General features: G+C 40.2%; 1 protein-coding gene across 1 annotated transcript in view; it reads right to left on the bottom strand.

Moving 5' to 3' along the window:
• The window catches only part of NPFFR1 (neuropeptide FF receptor 1), a 266,198-nt gene that overhangs the window by 36,147 nt on the left and 208,738 nt on the right, over positions 1 to 21,313 (bottom strand). The window contains exon 2 of the mRNA XM_044056894.1: positions 15,739 to 15,838. Within this exon, the coding sequence (XP_043912829.1) occupies positions 15,739 to 15,838 (100 nt within the window). The remainder of the gene's footprint in view (positions 1 to 15,738; positions 15,839 to 21,313) is intronic.

Below are 21,313 nucleotides of genomic sequence, written 5' to 3'. Positions count from 1 at the left end.
TGGCAAGATGTCATGGACCCTTTGAAGTTGCAGACGAAATGAATAAAGCGAACTACAAAATAAGACAAACTGCAGAGAGAAACCAGAGTGGAGATGTCACATAAATGTGTTAAAACCATGGAGGGAATCTAAAGCTTCTCCTCATTGCACTGGAGTTGTCATAAGTTGTAATAGTATGGTAACAGGGAATGTTGCCCTTCCTGCTCAGATAGATGGAGCATTGTCTAAGGACCAGATGTGACAAGTAAATGAGATTTTGTTTAGATATTAGAATTTTTTCTGAGCAAGCTGTAACAACAAATGTAATATAGTACCACAATGAAACTGTGGCAGCAAGTAAGATAAACAGGACACCAAGGACCCGAAGAAAAGCAGTAAAGAAGCAAGAAAAATGCTTAAACTGGGAGTTATTGATTAGATCCAAGCTGAACAAACAATGAAATTGTGTACCAAAAAAAAGATGGCACCATAAGATTTTGGAATGATTTCCAAAATCTGAATAACGTATGCAAATCTGTCAGTCATTTGCCAAGAATGGATGGACTTATAGACAGGCTAGGCAAAGCAAGGATTTTGACCAGGAAAAATTTAACCAAGGGTTGATAGTAGATTCCCCTTAAGCCCTGAAATCAAAGAAAATACAACATTCTCCCCTCTGAAGCTTTTTCAATATACTTTTGAGCACCTTATACTTTTCAAAGGATCATGCATAAAAATTCTGAAACTACAGAGGTTCTCAGCTGCATACTTTTGTGACACGGTAACTTAGAAAAGTGGGAGTCACATTTATCCAAAGGGTGAGCTATGCCAGACTGTTTAAGACAGGCATAATTTACTGTAATTTTTGCAAACAATAAACGTAATATGACAGAACCAAGATACCTATAGTAAATAGATGGGCTTATTGCTACAACCTTTTAAATTTACCATTAGATATAATCAACAGCCACAGGAATACAAATGGATTATCCTCTTCTTTTAACCCATCCAGGGCTTCTATATTGGAAATTTATATTATAACAGTCATTTGATATGTTAGAATGCTGTTTTAATATGCTGTGTACACAGTATGTATTATAGAAAAAAACATGGTGGTATACGTAGGCATTTTATGGTGGTAAACAACATAATAGACCACAGCATAATGGGAATCACCTAGAAAAAGAATATAAAAAGAGGGATCAGCACCCACTATTTCAGCAATATTTGTCTTTCACAGAGAGGGATTTTGAGGCTTGTGAGTGGAAACACCTGATGAGAAGAGGCTAAGAAAAAATACTACAAGAACTGAAAGATGTGGAGTATAAATATGGAATTAATCAATGAATAACAGAAGCTTAACTGTGAATATACTTTGGTGGAATGCAAAGCAGCAGGACCAGAGCTACATTAATAGGAAATATTGTGTTTAACTAAGAGATTTTAAGATTGGAAGTATCCTTGCTTTAAGATGAAAGCAAACTTTAATTTACCTTCTGCATTAGAAATAACCTGCTCTTAAAGAAACTGTCACCAATATATTACACTTGCTTTACTACCTTTCTCTGTCTCTCACTTCTGTATTGACAGAGACAGAGAGAAGTCTGGGGGTCAGTCTATTGAACTGCAATGTTAAAGCACTGGGAGTAGTAAAACCCACACATTTGCCAAGAGTGAAGGAAGCGATGTTGCTCCTTTTACAAAAATGGCCATGAAGAGAGAGAGAGGAAGAGGAAGACATCTTTTGCAGTGGAAATAGTCACTGCTCTACAGGGAGAGAGAAAGAGAGAGATAGGCTGTAAGAGAGAGATTGAGAGCAGATCTAATAGAAAGAAGTTGGGGTCCAGAAGACCAGGGCCTGAAACTGACACAAACACACCCACCAAGCTGGGTCTTGTAATGAGAATTATGCAGATTGAAAAGAGAACACCACACAATGGATCTTATTTTGTTATGGCCCAAGTTACTATGAAGAGCTGAATACATCAGAGCCATAACTAGGGTAGGGAAAAGGCAGTGGCTGCCCAAGGCATAGGCTGTTATGGAGTATAATTGGCAGGTGCTGATGGGGAGCTATGCAGTACCCTTCATTTATGAAACTGCAGAGATATTGTTGCAAGATGGTATATGTATTTATATATATATATATATATATATATATATATATATATATATATATATATATATGGGTTCCTCACTGCAGATTGATTTGTCAGTTTCTCAACAGCAGTGATGTTGACCACATATGATCAACAAAACAGCTGATCAAAAGTCAGGTGCACGATCACTGTTATGGTAGAGAAGGGAATTTGCCCTTTCTCTGCAATTGTGTGATATCAGAATTGGTATGTATAATTCGATAGGTGTGTGGGAGCAGGCAAGAACTGTCATTTTTGTTTGAATTCTTTAAGGGTATGTCTTGGACCACATGTGTTTTTGAATGTTCACATCACCAGAATTTTACCCCGGGAAAGGAGACACTTGGCCACCATGGAGAAATTTGCCCTTTTCACCACTATAGTGCAATATCTGAGTTGGTATATTTAGTTGGGGGGGGGGGGGTTGATATGATTTGGTGTGTTTGCTTTACCATGGTGGCCAAATGTCCTTTCCCAGAGTAAAACTCCAGTGATGTGAATGTTCGATGAAGTCCATTTTCAGGAAAGTTGTCTCGTGTTTCTAAACTTCGGTGAAGTGGAATTTCTACAGTATCGGGTAGACCAACATAGATATATCCATATAGATATATACATACACAGACTCAAACGTGTATGTATATATGGGTCTACTTCTGATTGTCGAAAACTCACTTTTTTGACAACCAGAAGATCGAACCGATTAAAGCAAAAGTGCACTAAATCGAAAGTGCACTTTCGCAAAAGCCGGTTCTCTGAAGTGCATTACAGTGGGGATAAGGAAATATATACTTTTCCCCGCTTTAATGCAATCTCCAAGTTAGTATATTTAAGTAGGGGGGGTGTGGGGGGCTTGCCTCCCTGCAAAATACTGTTTAAAGCAGTCTTTTTTTTTTTTTTTTTTTTTTTTTTTGTTCTTTGCTGGTTCGGAGAACCGGCTTTTGTGAAAGTGCACTTTTGATCTAGTGCTCTTTTGCTTTACTGGGTCTCAATGTTGCTTGTTCGAGATAGTGTAATTTCGATCAAGCAACATAGACCCATATATATATATATATATATATATATATATATATATATATATATATATATAAGTATATAATTATTTCATTGAATGTAAGTCCTGTTGGACAAATAAAATCTCTATGCCCTTTCCCCCACCGTACAGTGATCCTGGAGTTAGTATATATAGTTGGGGGGTGTGCGGGGCGGGAGGCATAGCCTCCCAACTACCTTTGGTTTTATATCGTTAGCTTTCAGTGAAATGAGATTCATAAATATAAATGCTAATGAATTGCAACGCCATCAGCCAAGCCTCCAATGAGGCTTTAATTAAGACGGAACACCTGGAGCTTGCATTGTACCATTCGAGTGGACTACCAAACATGAAAGGCAGATACTTACATTATAAACCTAAAATACTATTTATATGCTTTTTACTACATGCAGCAAGTAAGACAGTTTCTGTAATGTATACTTAAGGTGAAAAGGCAACGAAATCCTGGCCTATTCACTAAGTAGTGAAGAAGTGGTAGCTGAAGATATTTGAGCAAAATAGTTACTAGTCGACTTAGCAGTTGTAATACTACAGAGTAGTAGGAAATGGAATACTAGGTTTGCTAGTAAAGGTAACAGTGGAAATACTATGGGGTGGTATAGGAAATAGAGTACTATGGTAGTAAAGGTAACAATGGAGATACTACAGGGTAGTACATGAAACAAGTAATAAGATTTATAGTAAAGGAGACAATGCCAATACTAGAGGGTAATAAAGGTAACAATGGCAATTCTACAGGGTAATAATAGGTTTAGTAATAAAGATAATAGTGATTTAACAAGTTAGTATAGGAAAGGGAGTAATAGGTTTGCTAGTAAAGATAACAAAGTTGATGCTACAGGGTGGTATAGGAAACAGAGTAATTGGTTTGTAGTTAATGTAACAATGGAAATATACAGGGTAGCATAGGAAATTGAGTAATAGGTTTGGTAGTAAAGGTAACACTGGAGATACTATAGAGTAGTAGAGTAGGAAGGAATGGCTTCAAAACTAGAAACACTCCCTTCTCAACTTAAACAAGCAAATAAAACTCCTAGTGAAGTCCTCCAAAGCTAACTATGAATCAAAATTACCTTCCCTAACTAAGGATAACCACAAGGTATTTTTTAGTTACATCTGTAACTTCCAAGGTAAGGCCCAGATTTGTGCTGAACTTGTAGTTATGGTACTACATATATAGAACCTGTGTATATAGCAAACCTGCTGGCTGACAAGTTCAGTGGAAACTTCACTCCTCTGTCCCCACCACATGTATCCCAAAACATCCCTAAAACCTTTCCCCCACCTAGTATCTCTGAGTAGCAGGTCTTAAATGCCCTCTGTAAGGACAAAAGCACAGCCTCTATGGGACCAGACAACATCCTCGGCTGTGTTCTACATGTGTTAAAACAGGAATTAGCATCACCATTGAGCATGCTTTACAATCAAAGTCTAAGCACTGGCTTCATCCTAAGCAGAATAGAAAACAGCTACTGTCATTCCTTTATCCAAAGGGGGTGCATCCACGGACCCTGGGAACTATGGAACCATTAGCTTGACCAGCCTTATCTGCAAGGCCATGGAACGAATCATCATGGACCTTATTACAAAGATAGAGGAAATCTCCAAACATTCGGCCCCATCCCGCGTGGCTTTGTCAAGGTGAATTCATGCCTGTCTTTGAGACAGTCCCCCAGTGCCATAGATGAGGGCAAATCTATGCATACGACCTACCTAGACTTACCCAAAGTCTTTGACACAATCCCCCACTCAGGAATCATTGATAATGTCACTCAGCTGAGTATCAACCCATATATTGTCAGGTGGGTTGCAAACTGGCTCACTGATAGACCCGTACCAGTGGTGTTCCACAGGGATCGGTTCTGGAACCCCTACTGTTCAGAATCTACTTCTCCAAAGTACAGGCTAAAACTAAAGGACTGTGGCTGACAACGTTTGCTGATGACTGCAGACTGGGAGCAATCATTGAAACCCCTAGCAATGTCAACATCTTGCAAGAAGGTGTTAAACAGACTAATGACTGGTGCCAAAGTCATGGTCTTAAACTTAATGCAAAAAATGCATTATCCTCCCCTTTGATAAGGGGGATGTTCCTGCAAACTTCCATATCAATAACAATGCCCTAAGCTCAGTCAGTGGTGAGAGATCTGGGCACACAGGTTGACAGCAACCTTAACTTCGATCACCATATCTCCACAGTGGTAAGAAGGACATTTTGTATTGCTCATCTCATACACAAGGGAATTGCCTCTAGAAAAAAAGGTTATAATCACCTGTATTCCTACGAAAGCCTCATCAGGCCAGTAATAGAGTACAATGTTCCCTTTGGTATGTTTCTTTCCAAAGACTTGCAGCAATTGGAGAGACCACAAAGGCTCCTTACAATGAAAATTCAGGGTCTTCAAAATCTGTCTTATGCGGACAGACTGAAATTATTTTCACTTTACTTTGTGCCATACAGAAGGTCTATATTAGAACATTGACAGCTAAAAACAGTGAATACCCTTACTTTGACACAGTTTACCCAAAAGCACTGAATCTTGAAAGGCCACAACAGTGATCTTTTTCCCAGGGAAAAAAAATCAATGGGCCATTGTTAATTTGCCATTTCCTCCACTATAGTGTGGTCTTGGAGTTGGTATATTTAAGTAGGGGGGGTGTGGGAGCACATCCTCCCACATTGGTGGATGTGTGGGGTGAAGCCCCCCAATTTATTTTGTCTGTCATTTTGTTTTGTTCGCCCCGCGATTTTTTTCCCTGGGGGAAAAAATCACTGTTCTGGCCATTCAAGATTTAGTGCTTTTGGTTAATCTGTGTCGAGGTAAGGGTGTTCGCTGTTTTTAGGTGTCGATGTTCTAATATAGACCCCCATAGAGACTACTCAGGGGTGACCTGTGGCTTGCATATAGAGCAATCTCTGACTCAGCCTTAATGGAAATGCTGCACATTTGCAAGTCAAATGGCACACGGGTCACTTGCTCAAAGGACCTTAACCTGGTATGTGACATCAACAGAACTTGCTGGAGGGACAGATTTGTCTCAGAGGTTGCCCCACCTTTGGAACAAGCTTCCTGTTCATGTTAAAGTCCCTTGTTGGTCCTATTTTAGTGCAATTTGAATGATTGGATAGGTAACCAGAAATTCACCCCAGGAGTTCCACCTGTGTTCCTCTTGGACAGGGGCAGTAGGTTCAGGTTGAACTTGGCTAGGCTTGTAAGGGCCCTGGGGTCATTGGCCAGCACCGCCTATGATCCTATGAAACAGAGTAATAGGTTTGTTAGTTAAGGTAACAATGGAGATAGTGCAAGGTAGTATAGGAAACAGAGTACTAGGCCTGGTAATAAAGGTAACAATGGAGATACTACAGGGTAGTATAGGAACAGAGTACTAGGTTGGTAGTAATGGTGGTAATGGAGATACTACAGGGTAGTACAGGAAACAGAGTACTATGTTTGGTAGTAACGGTAACAATGGAGTTACTACAGGGTAGTACAGGAAACAGAGTACTATGTTTGGTAGTAACGGTAACAATGGAGATATGGTAGTGCAAGAAGTATAGTGAAGGGAAATGTGAAGAGATTTGTTAATAAAGGTAACGATGGGGGAGACTATAGCAGATGGAAAGTGAGGTTAAATATGAAGGCAAAGTATCTATCCTGATATGGAACATAAGCAAAGTAATGCATTGCATAAGTAGTATTAGAAGAAAAAGTCTGAAGGACTGCAAGGAAATACTTTTCCTGATACCTATAGGGATAGTATTCTAAGCTTTTGTGGCAGAACAAGAATGTAGACGGTATCCTATACATTTGGATGATTTATGGACAGTGAGTTTTTTGGTCATTGGATTTCAGTGGACATTTCTGGGAATATATTTGAAGGGTTGTATTTAGGGTAGGGCAGGCAGCAGGGTAATGAGTCATTTTGCATGTGGAGAGCAACTTTGTGTATTTTAAGCAGTGGATTAGCTCAAGCCATTTAATAGTCTTTAGTACACAAAAGTTTGGTAATGAGTATCAGATGAAAATTTGGTAACTTTATTATAGCTTTGTTCAAGTTTTTCTGTGATGTTTAGAGGTTTTTGCGGATTGGAGCACCACAGAGCAGGGGAGGCAGGACATGACTATTTGCTAGAGTCATTTTAAATGTAGTGGTGAGGAAGTTTCTGGTTCTCAAGAGCAAATCTAGTTTTTGATGAGTTTTTTAATGGCATTTTGTACATGGAAACCAAATATGAAGTTGTCATCTGTTATCATACATATTAGTTTACTGTGGGGGGGGGCAGTGCTATTATGTAAATGTATTTTTAAATTATTTTTTTTATGTGACAGAGATTTCGGCAAGAAAAGTAATTTGTTCTTTTTGGGGTTAAGCATGATTTGAGAGTTGTGCAGTCATTTTTTGGTAATAGTGAAAGATTCTTCAGTAATTTGTTGAAATTGTGTCCGTTCAAAAAAAGGCTCCTAAAACTGCTATAATTCTATCATCCAGGTAGTCTGTAGAAGATGGTTAGGATGCACCAAATAACACCTAGAAGTTGCACCAGTGGCAATTACCAGAATTAGTTCATAGGTTCAAAGGTAGGTTATTGGCCCTAGGGCCTATATAAGCCTAGCCAAACGGTACCCTGACTTTCGCCACCCAAGAAAATTATTTTCCTGTGCCCCTGTCGAGCAGAGCCACAGAAGTGATGCTTGGGGTGAATTTCCTATCTCCCATACAATCATCAAGATTTTTCTTGAAGAGTGCTAATGAGGAGCTTTGTTTGATATAAATAGGTAGTTTGTTCCAGAGTATGGGAAGTCTCTGGGACAGGAATCTATCCCTCCAGCATGTTCTGTTTATTGTGGTAACAAAGTTTAGGTCCCTAGAGCATGTAGCTCAAAGGGATTGGGATTTCTTTAAGTGGAGCATGTCCAACAGCTCTGGTTTTGACATAGCTTTGTATGTTAGGCAAAGATCGCCTCTGAGTAGGCGATATGCGACGCAGTAAAGCTGGAGTTTTTTGAGACGGTCTGCAGAGGGCATCTGTTTGAGGCCAGTAATCCTCTTTGTGAGGTATTTCTGTGGCCTTTCCAGTTGTTGATGATGTCTTGTGAGGTACATACCAAAAGGGGGGTTGTACTCTATAATAGGTCTAATGAGTGATGAGTAGAGGGGAACAATGACCTCTTTTTTCCTGGATGAGAAAGCTTTTGGGATGAGGTGTGGCACGTAGAAGGATTTCCTGACTACTGTGGCGATGTGATTATCAAAGGAGAGATTGCTGTCCACCTGTGTCCCAAGGTCTCTTATCACACTTTCTGTATAAAGTAGACTATTGCCTATGTGGTAGTTCATGGGTACAGAATTTTTGCCAAAAGGGATGACAATGCACTTTTTGGCATTGAACTTGTGGCCATGCCTTTGACACCAGGCATCTGTCTCAGTGAGGCCCTTTTGTAGGATGTCCACATCATTAGAAGTTTCTGCTATGGCTTCTAGTTTGCAGTCATCTGCAAAATTCATTAGCCAAAGACCTTTTGTGTTAGCCTATACTTCAGAGACGTAGATACCAAACAGGAGAGGACCCAGGACTGAACGCTGTGGTATTCCACTTGTCACTGGTCTGAAGTTGGATTTGGAGTCTGCTACTTTCACAGTGTGGGTTTTGTCAGTGAGCCAGTTGGCAACTAATCTTGTGACATAGAGATTTATACCTAGTTTAGTGAGTTTATCTGTAATTCCAGAGTGGGGGATGGTGTCGAAAACCTTGGCAAATTCTAGATAAGCTGTGTGAATCACCTTACCCTCATCTACGGCTTTGGAGACCACTTCAAAGTCATCTATCAGGTTTAGGAGACATGATCTGCCTTTTACAAACCTGAACTGGGTGGCGTCCAGAGTTTGGAGATTACCAGTGTCATTGTTTATAAGTTCCATGATGATACGTTCCATAGCCTTGCAGACCAGGCTCGTCAGGCTAATGGGGTAGTAGTTCCTGGGTTCCATGGTACTCCCCTTTGTGGAGTGGGATAACTGTTGCTGTGTGCTATTCAGTGGGCACAAAGCCTGAGGTGAGGCTATGATTGAACATGGTACTTAGATGGGGGTGCCAGTTCGTTCTGTAGTTCATGTAGAACGCAGCCTGGGATGTTGTCAGGTCCCATGGATGCTGTGTTCTTGGCTTTGGAGAGTGTGTTTTTTACCTGTGCAGCCGTGATTACAGGAACTTTGCATTCTTCTGGTATAGAGATGGGGCCTTTACAGGATGAGAGGGGGGTAAAGTTAGCACTGAACCTATCTGCCAGGATGTTGTCAACATCAGTTGGTTCTGTATATTTAGTGTCATTGTGCTGTAAATCAGAGCAGATCTGAGTGTTGCCATTGAGATTCTTGACATAGCTATACAATGCTTTCTGGTTGTCTTTAGAATTAGTGGTGATTTTGTTATCATAACTAGCTTTGGAGGATTTTATGAGGGATCTCAGCTTCTTACTGAGGCTGACCAAGGAGTTCCTACAATTACAGGATTTTACTTTTTTGCAACAGTTTCTTTCTTCTGTTATAGAGTTTGTTTATGGCAGGGAACCACCAGAATGGCTTCCTTTTTTTGGAGGATAGCATCTTGGTTCTGTTAGAGATTGCACAACCCATGTGCTTGTGTAAGTGCTTATAAAGTGCATTTGTATAGGATTCAGCAGTCGTACCTCTATTGTCCATCAGCATGGGTGTCGTGAAGTTTGCCACTTCTATCTTAAGAAGTGTGGAGTTGGCTTTGGAGAAATTTTTTACGGTGGTTTCCCTAATGGGGGGTGGTGGTGGGATGTGGATGACTACGGTGATTAGCTTGTGGTCAAATCTGACCAACAAGGAATTGACCTCTGGTGTGTAACACCAGTTTCCCTTGTTGGTAATGACCAGGTCTAGGATATTGCTGCCCCTGGTGGGGGTGTGGATAAGTTGATCCAAGGCGTTGGAATTTATGAATTCCAGAAAATGTTGAGCACAAGAGTTGGTACATGAGTAGTTTTCCCAGTTAATGGTGGGGTAGTTGAAATCACCCATTATTAGGGTGTTTGGTTGTACCCTAATATTTTCCAGTGCATCAAGAAATAAGGAGTGGGAATCCTGGGGCATGGTGTGGGATCTGTAGCAAGCTACAATTTGGATTGCAGTCTTTCCCAGAGTTAGTTGCACTTGGATAATCTCGGATGCATTATGCCGAGCAACTAGCCTGGAGGTGTGGATATCCTTAACGAATATGGACACCCCCCCGCCTTTAGTGTTTCAGTCCAGGTTAGGTTGCCGAAAGGTGTGGTATGAATTATAGCCTGGTAATGCAGGGGTGCTCTCTGGAGCCGTGAACCAGGTCTCTGTCACTGCACAGATGTCGAAGTTTTCCATTTTAAGGAGTGCCTCGAGTGAGTGCATTTTGAGGTTTAGATTTCTAGCATTGAGTAGCATTACCCTCAGATTGCTTGTACCTGTTACGGTGATGAATTTGTCATTTGAACCTTGCCTAAAAAAGGCACTATAAGGGTGGCAAGAGCCTTAGCCAGTATCCGGAATCCCAAGGGCGACAGGTGCAGGCCATCTCTGGCAAAGCATCGTGGTTTGTCGATTATGTCATCCCAGGCAGACAGATACTGGATCCCCTTAGAATGACACCAGAAGCTTAGCCAATTGTTGAAGTCAATCATTTTGTCCTTGTACTGTGGTATCATTCTGGGTAATGGCAGGATGCTACTCAGGGCTAGGGTCATACCTGCCTGGGCTACAAGATCGACAAGTCCTCCATGTCTCTTTTCATGTAGTCCAGGGAGGTATTTCTCAGGGCATTCACACCAACATGGACAATGACAGAGTCATATTTGTACTTGTTGTGGAGTAACCCGAGTGTGTGCGTTATGTGGTGGATCCTGGCACCCGACAGGCAGCTGACAGTAACCTTCTCCCTGTTTAGCATGATGAGTGGAACATCAGTGTGCCTGACTATTCATTTTTCTCCTGAGTACTGGGCAAAAGTAGTAGTCCATCTTGCTCATGTAGTTACAGCAAGTGCAAAGGGGGTGGGGGCACACAGGTACATTCCTATGTTGTCCTCCTCCAGTATGAATTTGCACTGTATCCCATCCCTGGCATTCATTGCTCTCTTGAAAACAAAACAAAGATGGGATCCTAGATATTTTTCCAGCTGGTTTGATTTTCTTCCACTTTTTCAAGTGACTTTCATTTATAAACCTTCGCATTACATTTTAGGTTCATAGGTGTTACTCGGCTAACAACCACAAGGGCCTTTTTAAGCCTAGCCATGCATCCCAAATCTCTGACAAGTTATGATTCCCTTGATAAGTGTAAGTAGGGGGTTGGGAGATGAACCATTTACAGGTTACCTGTGTCCATTAGAGACATAGGTGCCAAGCCAGGGATGCATTTCTGGTTTCCCATCCAATTGTCCAAGTTGTACTTGAATTGGGTTAGGGTGGAACTCTGCTTCACATGGATAGGGGGCCTGTTCCATATTCAGGGTAGTCTCTGGGATACATACCTATCTCTCCAGCAGGACCTATTTATATCACAGGCAAGGTTTAACTTTTTAAAATGAGTAATTCTGGTGCTGTTTTGTGGATATGCAGGAGGTCCATCAGAGTGGGGTCTGACAATACCCGTATGCAAGACATAGATCTCGCCTCAAAAACCTATAAGAGACAGAATACAGGGAAAGGGCCTTAAGGCAGTCTGCATAGGACATTTTACTTATGACCTGTATTCTTTTAGTGAAACTATGTGGACATTCCATTTGTTTAATATGCCTGGTTAGGTAAACACAAAATGGGCATTGTACTCAATGATAGATCTGATGAATGCCAAATACAGTGGAACAATGACTCTCTTGAACTTAGATGCGATACCTTTGTTTATAAGTTGTGCAATATAGAATGATTTCCTCACCACTGTAGACACATGATGGTCAAAGGCTAGATTACTATCTGTGTGTGTTACTAAGTCCCTGATTACTGGGTCAACTCTAAGGAGTGTGTTGTCAATATGATAGTTACCATGGATGGATGACTTTGCAAAGGATACTATTATGCATTTATTGGCATTTAGTTTTAACCCATGGCTCTAACACCAATTGTTTGTCTGTGTTAGCCCCTCCTGGAGAACATTTGTGTCAGTGTGGGATTCAATGACAGCTCCTAATTTACAATCATCTGAAAATGTAGTCATTCAGAGACCACTGACATTGGCCTTGACTTCTGAGAAGTAAATGTCAAAAAGGAGCAGTCCAAGGACTGATCCTTGAGGGACTCCACTTGTGACTGGCCTCTTTGTAGAGGTGGACTCCCCAATTCTAACTCCCTGGGTCCTGTCTGTGAGCCAGTTGGCTATCCACCAGGTGGGATATGGGTTGGTACCTAACCTCTTGAGTTTAACAATGCCCGGGTAGGGTATTGTGTCAAATGCCTTAGCCAGGTCAAGGTAGGCAGTGTGAACAATTTTGGCCTCATCCATTACTTTGGTGACCTTCTCAAAGAAGTCCACCAAGTTGAGTAGGCATGATCTGTCCTTGACGAAATCAAACTGGGTTGGGTCTAGTGTCTGGGGGTTTACTATATCTCTATTGATCATCTCCATGATAATTCTTTCCTTGGCTTTACATACAAGACTAGTCAGACTTATGGGTCTGTAGTTTCCAGAGGTGGTAGATGGCCCAACTTTGTGCAGAGGGATGATTGTTGCTTTTTTCCATTCACGAGGCATGAAACCTGCTTGGAGGCTACAGTTAAACAGTAATTCCAGAGGCCCTGATAGGTCATATTTCATGCTATTTAGAAGGCATCCTGGGATATTATCTGGGCCCACTGATGAAGTGTTCATGATCTTAATGCTCTGAGGACCTGTTCCCTAGTGAATTTAGGGGGGGTTATATTTGATGATATTTCCCGAGGGAAGGTTGAGAGGGAGAGAGAGGTAAAGTTGGAGATGAATTTATCAGCCAGAAGGCTTGCTATGTCTTCTGGCTCAATATAGGTGGCTCAATTTACAATGAGCTCTGCACACAATTTTGTATTGCCTTTGTGGTTGCATACATAGTTAAAGAATGCTTTGTGGTTGTCCTTGACCTGGGAGGCCAAACTTACTTCAAATTTGGCTTTGGTAGACTTTATTTGTCCTCTGAGTTGTTTGTTTAGTTTGATGATGGTGCTTTTATCCTGCTGGGTGCTACACCTACTAATTGTTGCCATGATTTTCTTCCTGCTGTTACACAGCCTATTGATTTTGTGATTCCACCAGGGTGGCTTGTTTTTTCAGTTAGCTCTGTACTTCTTCCTGATGGGTACAGCTGCCTCTATGCTACTTATAATATATTATGCATGGGGTAATACCTGCAGTTATTTTTATTTTTAGAAAACTGTTAAGTTGAAAATCAGGGTGGCATACCACCTGTCTATCACCAGACTCCAGATTCTCAAAACTAGCTTTTCCAGACCATGGAGGTTTCCACTTCCACACCCTGGACAAGCTCACTATGGGTCCACTGGAAGGAAACAAAAATGCCATCTTCAAATAACTACAGTTAAGCTGGCAGATCAGGCTGGATGCCTGTCATCACTGTGGTCTAAATTCAAGCATTTCCATCAAAAGAGTGCTTGCACACAGGAAACAAAACCATAAATCATATAGTTACATCTGTACTGTTTAACACAGGAAATTAATTCTAATTATCACTGTTAAGATGAAAAGGCCATTCAAGAAATCAGATTGGTAGATCATTGCATCTACATTCGTATGATTTGTCTGGAGAACTAGTAACACAGGAAACAAGTCACTCTCAGAACATGTGCAAATCTAAACAGTAACTGTAAGGAGTTATTTAGGAGGTGGGTTTTCTTTTTGCTGATAAGAGTAAGAAAAGGAGTTCCAACCTCTCTCTCACGAGATTGGTTAGCTGCTCTTCCACCTGATTCCTTCCACCTTCCTGCCCTTTATTTTGCCAAGCACAGAAATACCTACCCCTCTTTTGCACTGACATCACCACCTTGAGCCTAAAGCGAGGAAGAATCTGAACTGAAGAGCCCTCACTAACTGCAGCTAGACCCAGGAAGACGCTTGATAATCGGACCCCAAACTGGAACACCGTAGAACCATCTGGCCTGCATTTAACATATTTTTTGTAATATACAGTACAGTGAATATTGTTATCCAGGACCCCACTCTACAATTTTGCATTATTTACACCATCAACACAGTTTGTCTTTGCTCAAAGAAGATCTGAGATTCTTATGTTTATTAAACATTTTGTATATTCTGCAGGTCACCATGTGGTGGATTTTTACTCCATGGGCATGAAAAGCTATACAAAAGGATCTTAGGTGTCAAAACATACTTACATGTTTCCTCCTACTTCTGCGCATCCATGAGCTCTGTAAAAATGAGTACTGTTATTTGTTTGCACTATAATCTATTTCTCTAGATGCACGTGTTTTTCAAAAAGTGGGAGTCACCTAGTGTGGCCTTGCATATAAAAAGGTCTGTCTTCATCAGGAAGAATAGGGACTGGTCACATTAGTCATGTACAGGAGACTCCTATAAGTGGGCCCTGTGATCCTTTTTACTAAACTAGAGAAGATTAGTCTTTCATAATGTATTTCAGGAGATATGAGTTCGTAAAAGTGGGTACAGCTTTTTCATATTGGTGTTATACAAATGATGCTAAGGACAAGTCAGACTAGAAAAAGTTCTGTAATAACATATTTCATAAATTGCTTCAAGGAATATGAGCCCCACAAAGTCAGACACTGCTTCCCATATTATATGTGATACAAAACAGGCTAATAAAGTCTGGGGACTATAAATCTCTCTACAAGCCACTCTATTAGATGGACCTGATGAAGCTCAGAAAAAAGTGTTTTCTTAAGTATAGTTCTATAGTGGTTGCTATGTTGAAAAATTCTGAGTATTTTTAAGTGCACATTCTCATATGTGTTTCACTGTCAGTAGCAACATGTTGCACAGAAATCCACATGACATGTTTGCATTTTATTAACTATATATTTGCATACCAAACTGATAATAAATAATGTGAATATAAAATGGATATTCAGGTGAATAATGAATTCAGAGACATATATATGATAATGATTCTTGTGAGGAACTGATCCTGGCTGATCTAATCAAACTCAAGCTCCAGGTCATCCCCGAACACGCTAAGTTGTTCCTGGCATATATTACTCAGTTCTCACAGACTGAATAAATAGTTGACACAGAATGATGATTTTGTACAAACACCATCTGTATGGTAACCTTTCTAAAGTGTATTTCTGTAACATAAGTGACAGAAGTAAATAAAAGTCATAACATGCAAACTAGATATTAAAGGAACCAACAGTGCATTCTAAACAGCATTTAAATTGTAATATTGCCTATTATGGAAAGCAAATTGAACAATTCACATTTAAATATTTACCTTAAATGCAATACACTGTATGTTTTCTTTCTTAAATGAGTTGGAAAGGTGGGTGCTAACCTCTCATATACTTAAGTTTTTTTTTTTTTTTTTTTTTTTTTTGTGAAATATCTCACCTTTCCACAGCAATTGCCACCAGAGTGAAAACTGAAGCCGAGACTGACATTCCCTGTACAAGTCCACTCATTTTGCACATCACAATGTCAAAAGGCCATCCTGCAATCACAGAAACAAAAAAAGTGAAACAGAAGCATTGCTGGAAAAACTAGTTTCACGAGAATGTTTATTTGAATGTCAAACTAAAAACAAGCATTTGTCAATGTCAACTGCTGACTTCTACCGATAATCCGACGCATTGATATGAAACAAAGAAGGGAACTACAATAAATTATAGTTAATTATATCAATAACATACAGCAGACAGGACACTCTACAACACCTAAGCTGCGCTGGGCTATATGCATTTAACTGAGCAATCATTAAATCAAATGCTACAATCTTATCCCTTATCCTTGCTGATTTGTAAGAAATATAATGACAAATGTATGAATCCATTCCAAAGCCAAAAAAGGTAAAGACATATGGAAAAGTGTTAAAAGTATTTCACATTTAAATTAAAATGAGAAGCATTAAATACCAAATATAAACCATATACTTTATATAAATGTTAATAAAATAATCTTTTTATGGCAAAATGAAGTATTGTTTACCTGATTTATAGAAGTGCAGACAAGTATCGGTGCATCTTATAAGATGACAAGCACTTTGATTTAAACCCAGAAGTTTTATCACAAAATATTACTATCAAAATAATACATTGTTTAATTTCAAAAATCATTTCATGTAACTGTATCAGATTTTAACATTTTTGCACCAAATATGAAAAAATGCCATCAGGGACAGATTCAGACATGGTAAGGCCGTACGCAATGGGAAACTGCAGTGGCCCTATTTGACAAGTGCTAACAGTGAATAAGTTTGCTCAGGGATGCAGAGTTAGTCAATTAGAACTTGAAAAATATGCCTTTAACTCTTTAGATTCTGAGTCCCTAAGTTGTTGCTTGTTTAGTGTTTGTCTAAATCTAGTCCTCATAGACTTTGACATGGATTCTCTGACAATTATTCTGAAAGTTTGTCCAAAATATTACAGATTGCCAGAGTTGAGTTTCAGTTTTATCAGTCGAACATTTTATTATAGCTTTACTGAAATTCAATATTGTTATGCCATATCTGTAAATGTTCATCTGTGAGACTTCAATTCATGAAAAAAAACAAAAAAATCCTCTCTTTACTCGTTTGCCACCTTTCTACAACTAGTAGAGTCCAGTTTTCAGATTTTGTTGCATTCTGGGCTGTTTTGTAGTCTGTGTTGCCCAGACCTTACTAAGATAGAAGGAAGCTTCTCTGCTCATCAGTGAGAGTGGAGAGCTTTGAGCAGCCTATCTGTCACTGGAGGAGTGGTTTCAGCTCAGAATCTGTAGTTTTATTGGCCATTTTGGGCTATTTCTATCCCTGTAATCTTTCGGTTTAAAAACCTGTGCTTGCTCTGGTTTGCACATCTCGCAGTGCCATTTAACTAGGGTTAAACTATTACTGGCGCCAGGAAGTCTGCTGTTCAAGTTTTCCCTTAGAACTAGACAGTTCAGTTTGTAAGTACTTACACCTGTTCCTCGTAGCTCAGCACTTGCTTAGAAACTGTTCTAAGCACTAGATAGACCATAAATTACCGAAAACAGCCTCATTAAGCGAAACAATCAAGCCCCAGAGAAAATTAATGTAGCAGATTACCGTTTATTAAAGTAAAAAAAGCTTTTTTTACTTTAATAAATGGTAATCTGTTACATTAATTTTCTCCGGGGCTTGATTGTTTCACTTAAGGAGGCTGTTTTCAGTTATTTCACTTGGTTTTGGCTACCTCATTCTTGCCTTATTGTGGATTATAGACCATAAATTGCTACAGCACTCAACTCTCCTTACCCAGTAAGAAAAAACTGTTATTACTTAAATAGTTAGTACTTAAATAAGCAGCTATCCAAGCATGTCCAAGAGTCAACTCCTGGTGTTTTCTCCTGTCCACCTGGTGAAGCTGCGCATCCTGAGGCAATGTAACAATTGCCTCATGTACACAGGCAACCCTCTCCTCCTACAACCTAACACTACAAACTGTGAGAGATGCACTTATATTGCCAAATTGGAAGCCAAGCTCTCTCCAGCTAAGACTGGATTAGTCAGTCAGGAGGAGAAGGTAAACACTTGCACCACACCACACACAACACATAATCCTTCAAAACCTACATCCACACATAGTAAAACTAATCACACACCTACATCTTAAAATAAAGCTGCCCAAACAACAGAGACCTCTGAAGCTGAAATGCAAACAACCAACACTACCCAACACAACCCATGTGACACATAACTCAGAAAACCAGTGTGTCACTCAACCTCAGCCCCCTAAGGTAAAACAACATACCCAGCACACTAGTCATAGGTGACTCTATAGTCAGGCACACTGATGTCCCACTCACCAGGCTAAACAAAGAGATTGCAGTTAACTGCCTGTTGGGTGCTAGGATCCACCACATAACGCACACACTCAGGTCACTCCACAACAATTACAAATATGACTCTGTCATTGTTCATGCTGGAGTGAAAACCTGAGACATACCTCCCTGGACTACTTGAAAAGAGACATGGAGGAGCTCTCGGATCTTGTGGCCCAGGCAGGTATGACCCCAGCCCTGAGTAGCATCCTGCCATCACCCAGAATGACACCTCAGTACAAGGACAAAATGATTGACTTCAACAACTGGCTAAACGTCTGGTGTCATTCTAAGGAGATCCAGTATCTATCAGCCTGAGATGACATGATCGACAGGCCACAATGCTTTCCCAGAGATGGCCTGCACCTGTCACCCCTGGGCTTCCGGATACTGGCTAAGGCTCTTCCCATAGTGCCTTTTTTAGGCAAGGCTCAAATGACAAAATTACCACTGCAACTGGTACAAGAAGCAAAATCTGAGGGTAATGCTACTCAATGCTAGAAGTCTAAACCTCAAAATGCACTCACTTGAGGCACTCCCTAAAATGAAGAACATTCACATCTGTACAGTGACAGAGACCTGGTTCAAGGCTCCAGAGAGCACCCCTGCAATACCAGGCTACAATTCATACCACACCTTTTGGCCATCTAACCTCGACCAAAACACCAGAAATGGATGCCTGTCCATATTCACCAAAGATACTGACAACTCCAGGCTAATTGCCCAGCATAATGCATCCGAAATTCTGCAGGTGCACCTAACACTGAGCAAGACTGCAATCCAAATTGTAGCTTGCTACAGACCCCCCCCCCACTATGCCCCAAAACTCCCACTCCACTTTTCTTAACATACTGGAAAACATTAAGGTACAAACCAACACCCTCATACTGGGAGACTTCAACTACCCCACAATTAACTGGGAAAAATACTCCTGTACCAACACATTTGCACAGCGTTTTTTGGAATTAATAAATTCCAATGCCTTGGATCAACTGATCCAGACCCCCGCCAGGGGCAGGAATATCCTAGACCTGGTCATAACCAACATGGGTGATTGGTACTCCACACCAGAGGTCAGTCCCTCGTTAGTCAGATCTGACCATAAGCTAATCACCCTAGACATCCACATCCCACCCCCACCCCCACCTCCTATTAAGGAAACTACTGTAAAAAACTTCTCCAAAGCCAACTTTATGCTTCTTAAGACAGAAGTGGCTAACTTCACTACACTCATGCAGATGGAAAGTGGTAGTACGACTGCTGAATCCTACATCAATGCACTGTATGAACACATACAAGAGTGCATGGACCATGCCATCCCAAATAGAACCAAGACGCTATCCTCCAAAAAAAGAAGCCAGTCTGGTGGTCCCCTGCCATTGATAAACTCTACAACAGAAGGAAGAAACTGTTGAAAAAAGAGTAAAATCCCAAGATTGGAAAAACTCCCTTGTCAGCCTCAGTAAGAAACTGAGATCCCTCATAAAATCCTCCAAAGCTAGTTACGAAAACAAAATCACCACGAACTACAGAATGAACTGGCAGCCCCCCTAAGTACCATTTTCAGTCATAGCCTCACCTCAGGCTTTGTGCCCACTGAATGGCACACAGCTATGGTGATCCCACTCCACAAGGAGGGATCCACCACTGACCCCAGGAACTAGGAAATGGTTATGATAGAGCTTTGGTGCTGGAATATAATGCTTTAACAGGACCCACAAAGAGAATTATTAGTTCCGAATGGAATAGATTTGTTAATGTTTTGGATTTGGAAAAGTTACCAAAAGAGCCGTTGAAGTTTGTATATAAAAATTCGCAGAGTTTGAAAAATATTCCAGAAAGTGACGGTAAGAATCAAGGGATGAACAAAAGAAAGAAAGGAACATATAAATAAACTGTTCCACATGTGGGAATATGAGAATGTGGATAAATAACCTGTTCCACATGTGGGAATATGAGAATGTGGATAAATAACCTGTTCCACATGTGGGAATATGAGAATGTGGATAAATAACCTGTTCCACGTGTGGGAATATGAGAATGTGGATAAATAACCTGTTCCACATGTGGGAATATGAGAATGTGGATAAATAACCTGTTCCACATGTGGGAATATGAGAATGTGGATAAATAACCTGTTCCACATGTGGGAATATGAGAATGTGGATAAATAACCTGTTCCACATGTGGGAATATGAGAATGTGGATAAATAACCTGTTCCACATGTGGGAATATGAGAATGTGGATAAATAACCTGTTCCACATGTGGGAATATGAGAATGTGGATAAATAACCTGTTCCACATGTGGGAATATGAGAATGTGGACAAGAGTTTTATTGAAAGTAGGAGTAAGTGGGTTGTCTGATCTAATTATTATAATTGTGACTCTATGGGGATAATTTATCTTGCAACATGTATAGAATGTAGATCCTTCTATAATGGAAAGACAAAACGCAAGTTAAAAAGAAGGATCTATGAACATAAGTATGACATTTTGAACAAGGAGAATAATGCTCTATATAAACACACAAAAGAATGTCATAAGGCAGATTTCATGTTTTTTGTAGTGGAACAGGTGAAAAGAGAAAAGAAAAGAGAAAGGATTATGGGAAGAGAGAATCGAGTTTAGAGAATTATGGTGGCAGATCACGCTTGAGGCGGCAAACAGTCCAGGTTTAAATGACAACATACCCATAGTACCACTATTAAAAATGAGATCTGCCAAGTTGCAGTCTGTTTTATGAATGTCATTATTTACTTTGTCTACTAGAGGTTGTTTTTGCAACAATCATGACCAAGCAGCATGAAGGAGAACCTTTTAATTTAATTTATTTTTTGTCTAGATGGTAAAAGTTTTTACTTTTTAAACTAATAGCAAAAGTAAGAGTCTAAACTGGTATTTTTTATGCTTTGAACCATTTTATATTATGTTCACAATAATATTTATGATATGTCTTAATGTTGTTTGTCTTTTCGTTTTTTTCCAGGTTACGGGTCGCCACAGCGGAACTCCAGTCCGCTAATGATTGACAGTAGATTTTTTTATGGTGCCGACTTGCCAGCCCGACGCCCAACTTTCAGCGAAGGCATGCCCATTCACACATGCCTTTCGGAGGCCACTCGACCGTGAGGAGGGCATGCAGACT

This window comes from Protopterus annectens, chromosome 14.part0 (assembly GCF_019279795.1).
Source record: "Protopterus annectens isolate FY-2018-M chromosome 14.part0, PAN1.0, whole genome shotgun sequence".
In the NCBI taxonomy this organism is placed as follows: domain Eukaryota; kingdom Metazoa; phylum Chordata; order Ceratodontiformes; family Protopteridae; genus Protopterus; species Protopterus annectens.
The sequence above is the reverse complement of the archived record's forward strand: the minus strand, read 5'-3'. Positions and strand labels throughout refer to the sequence as shown.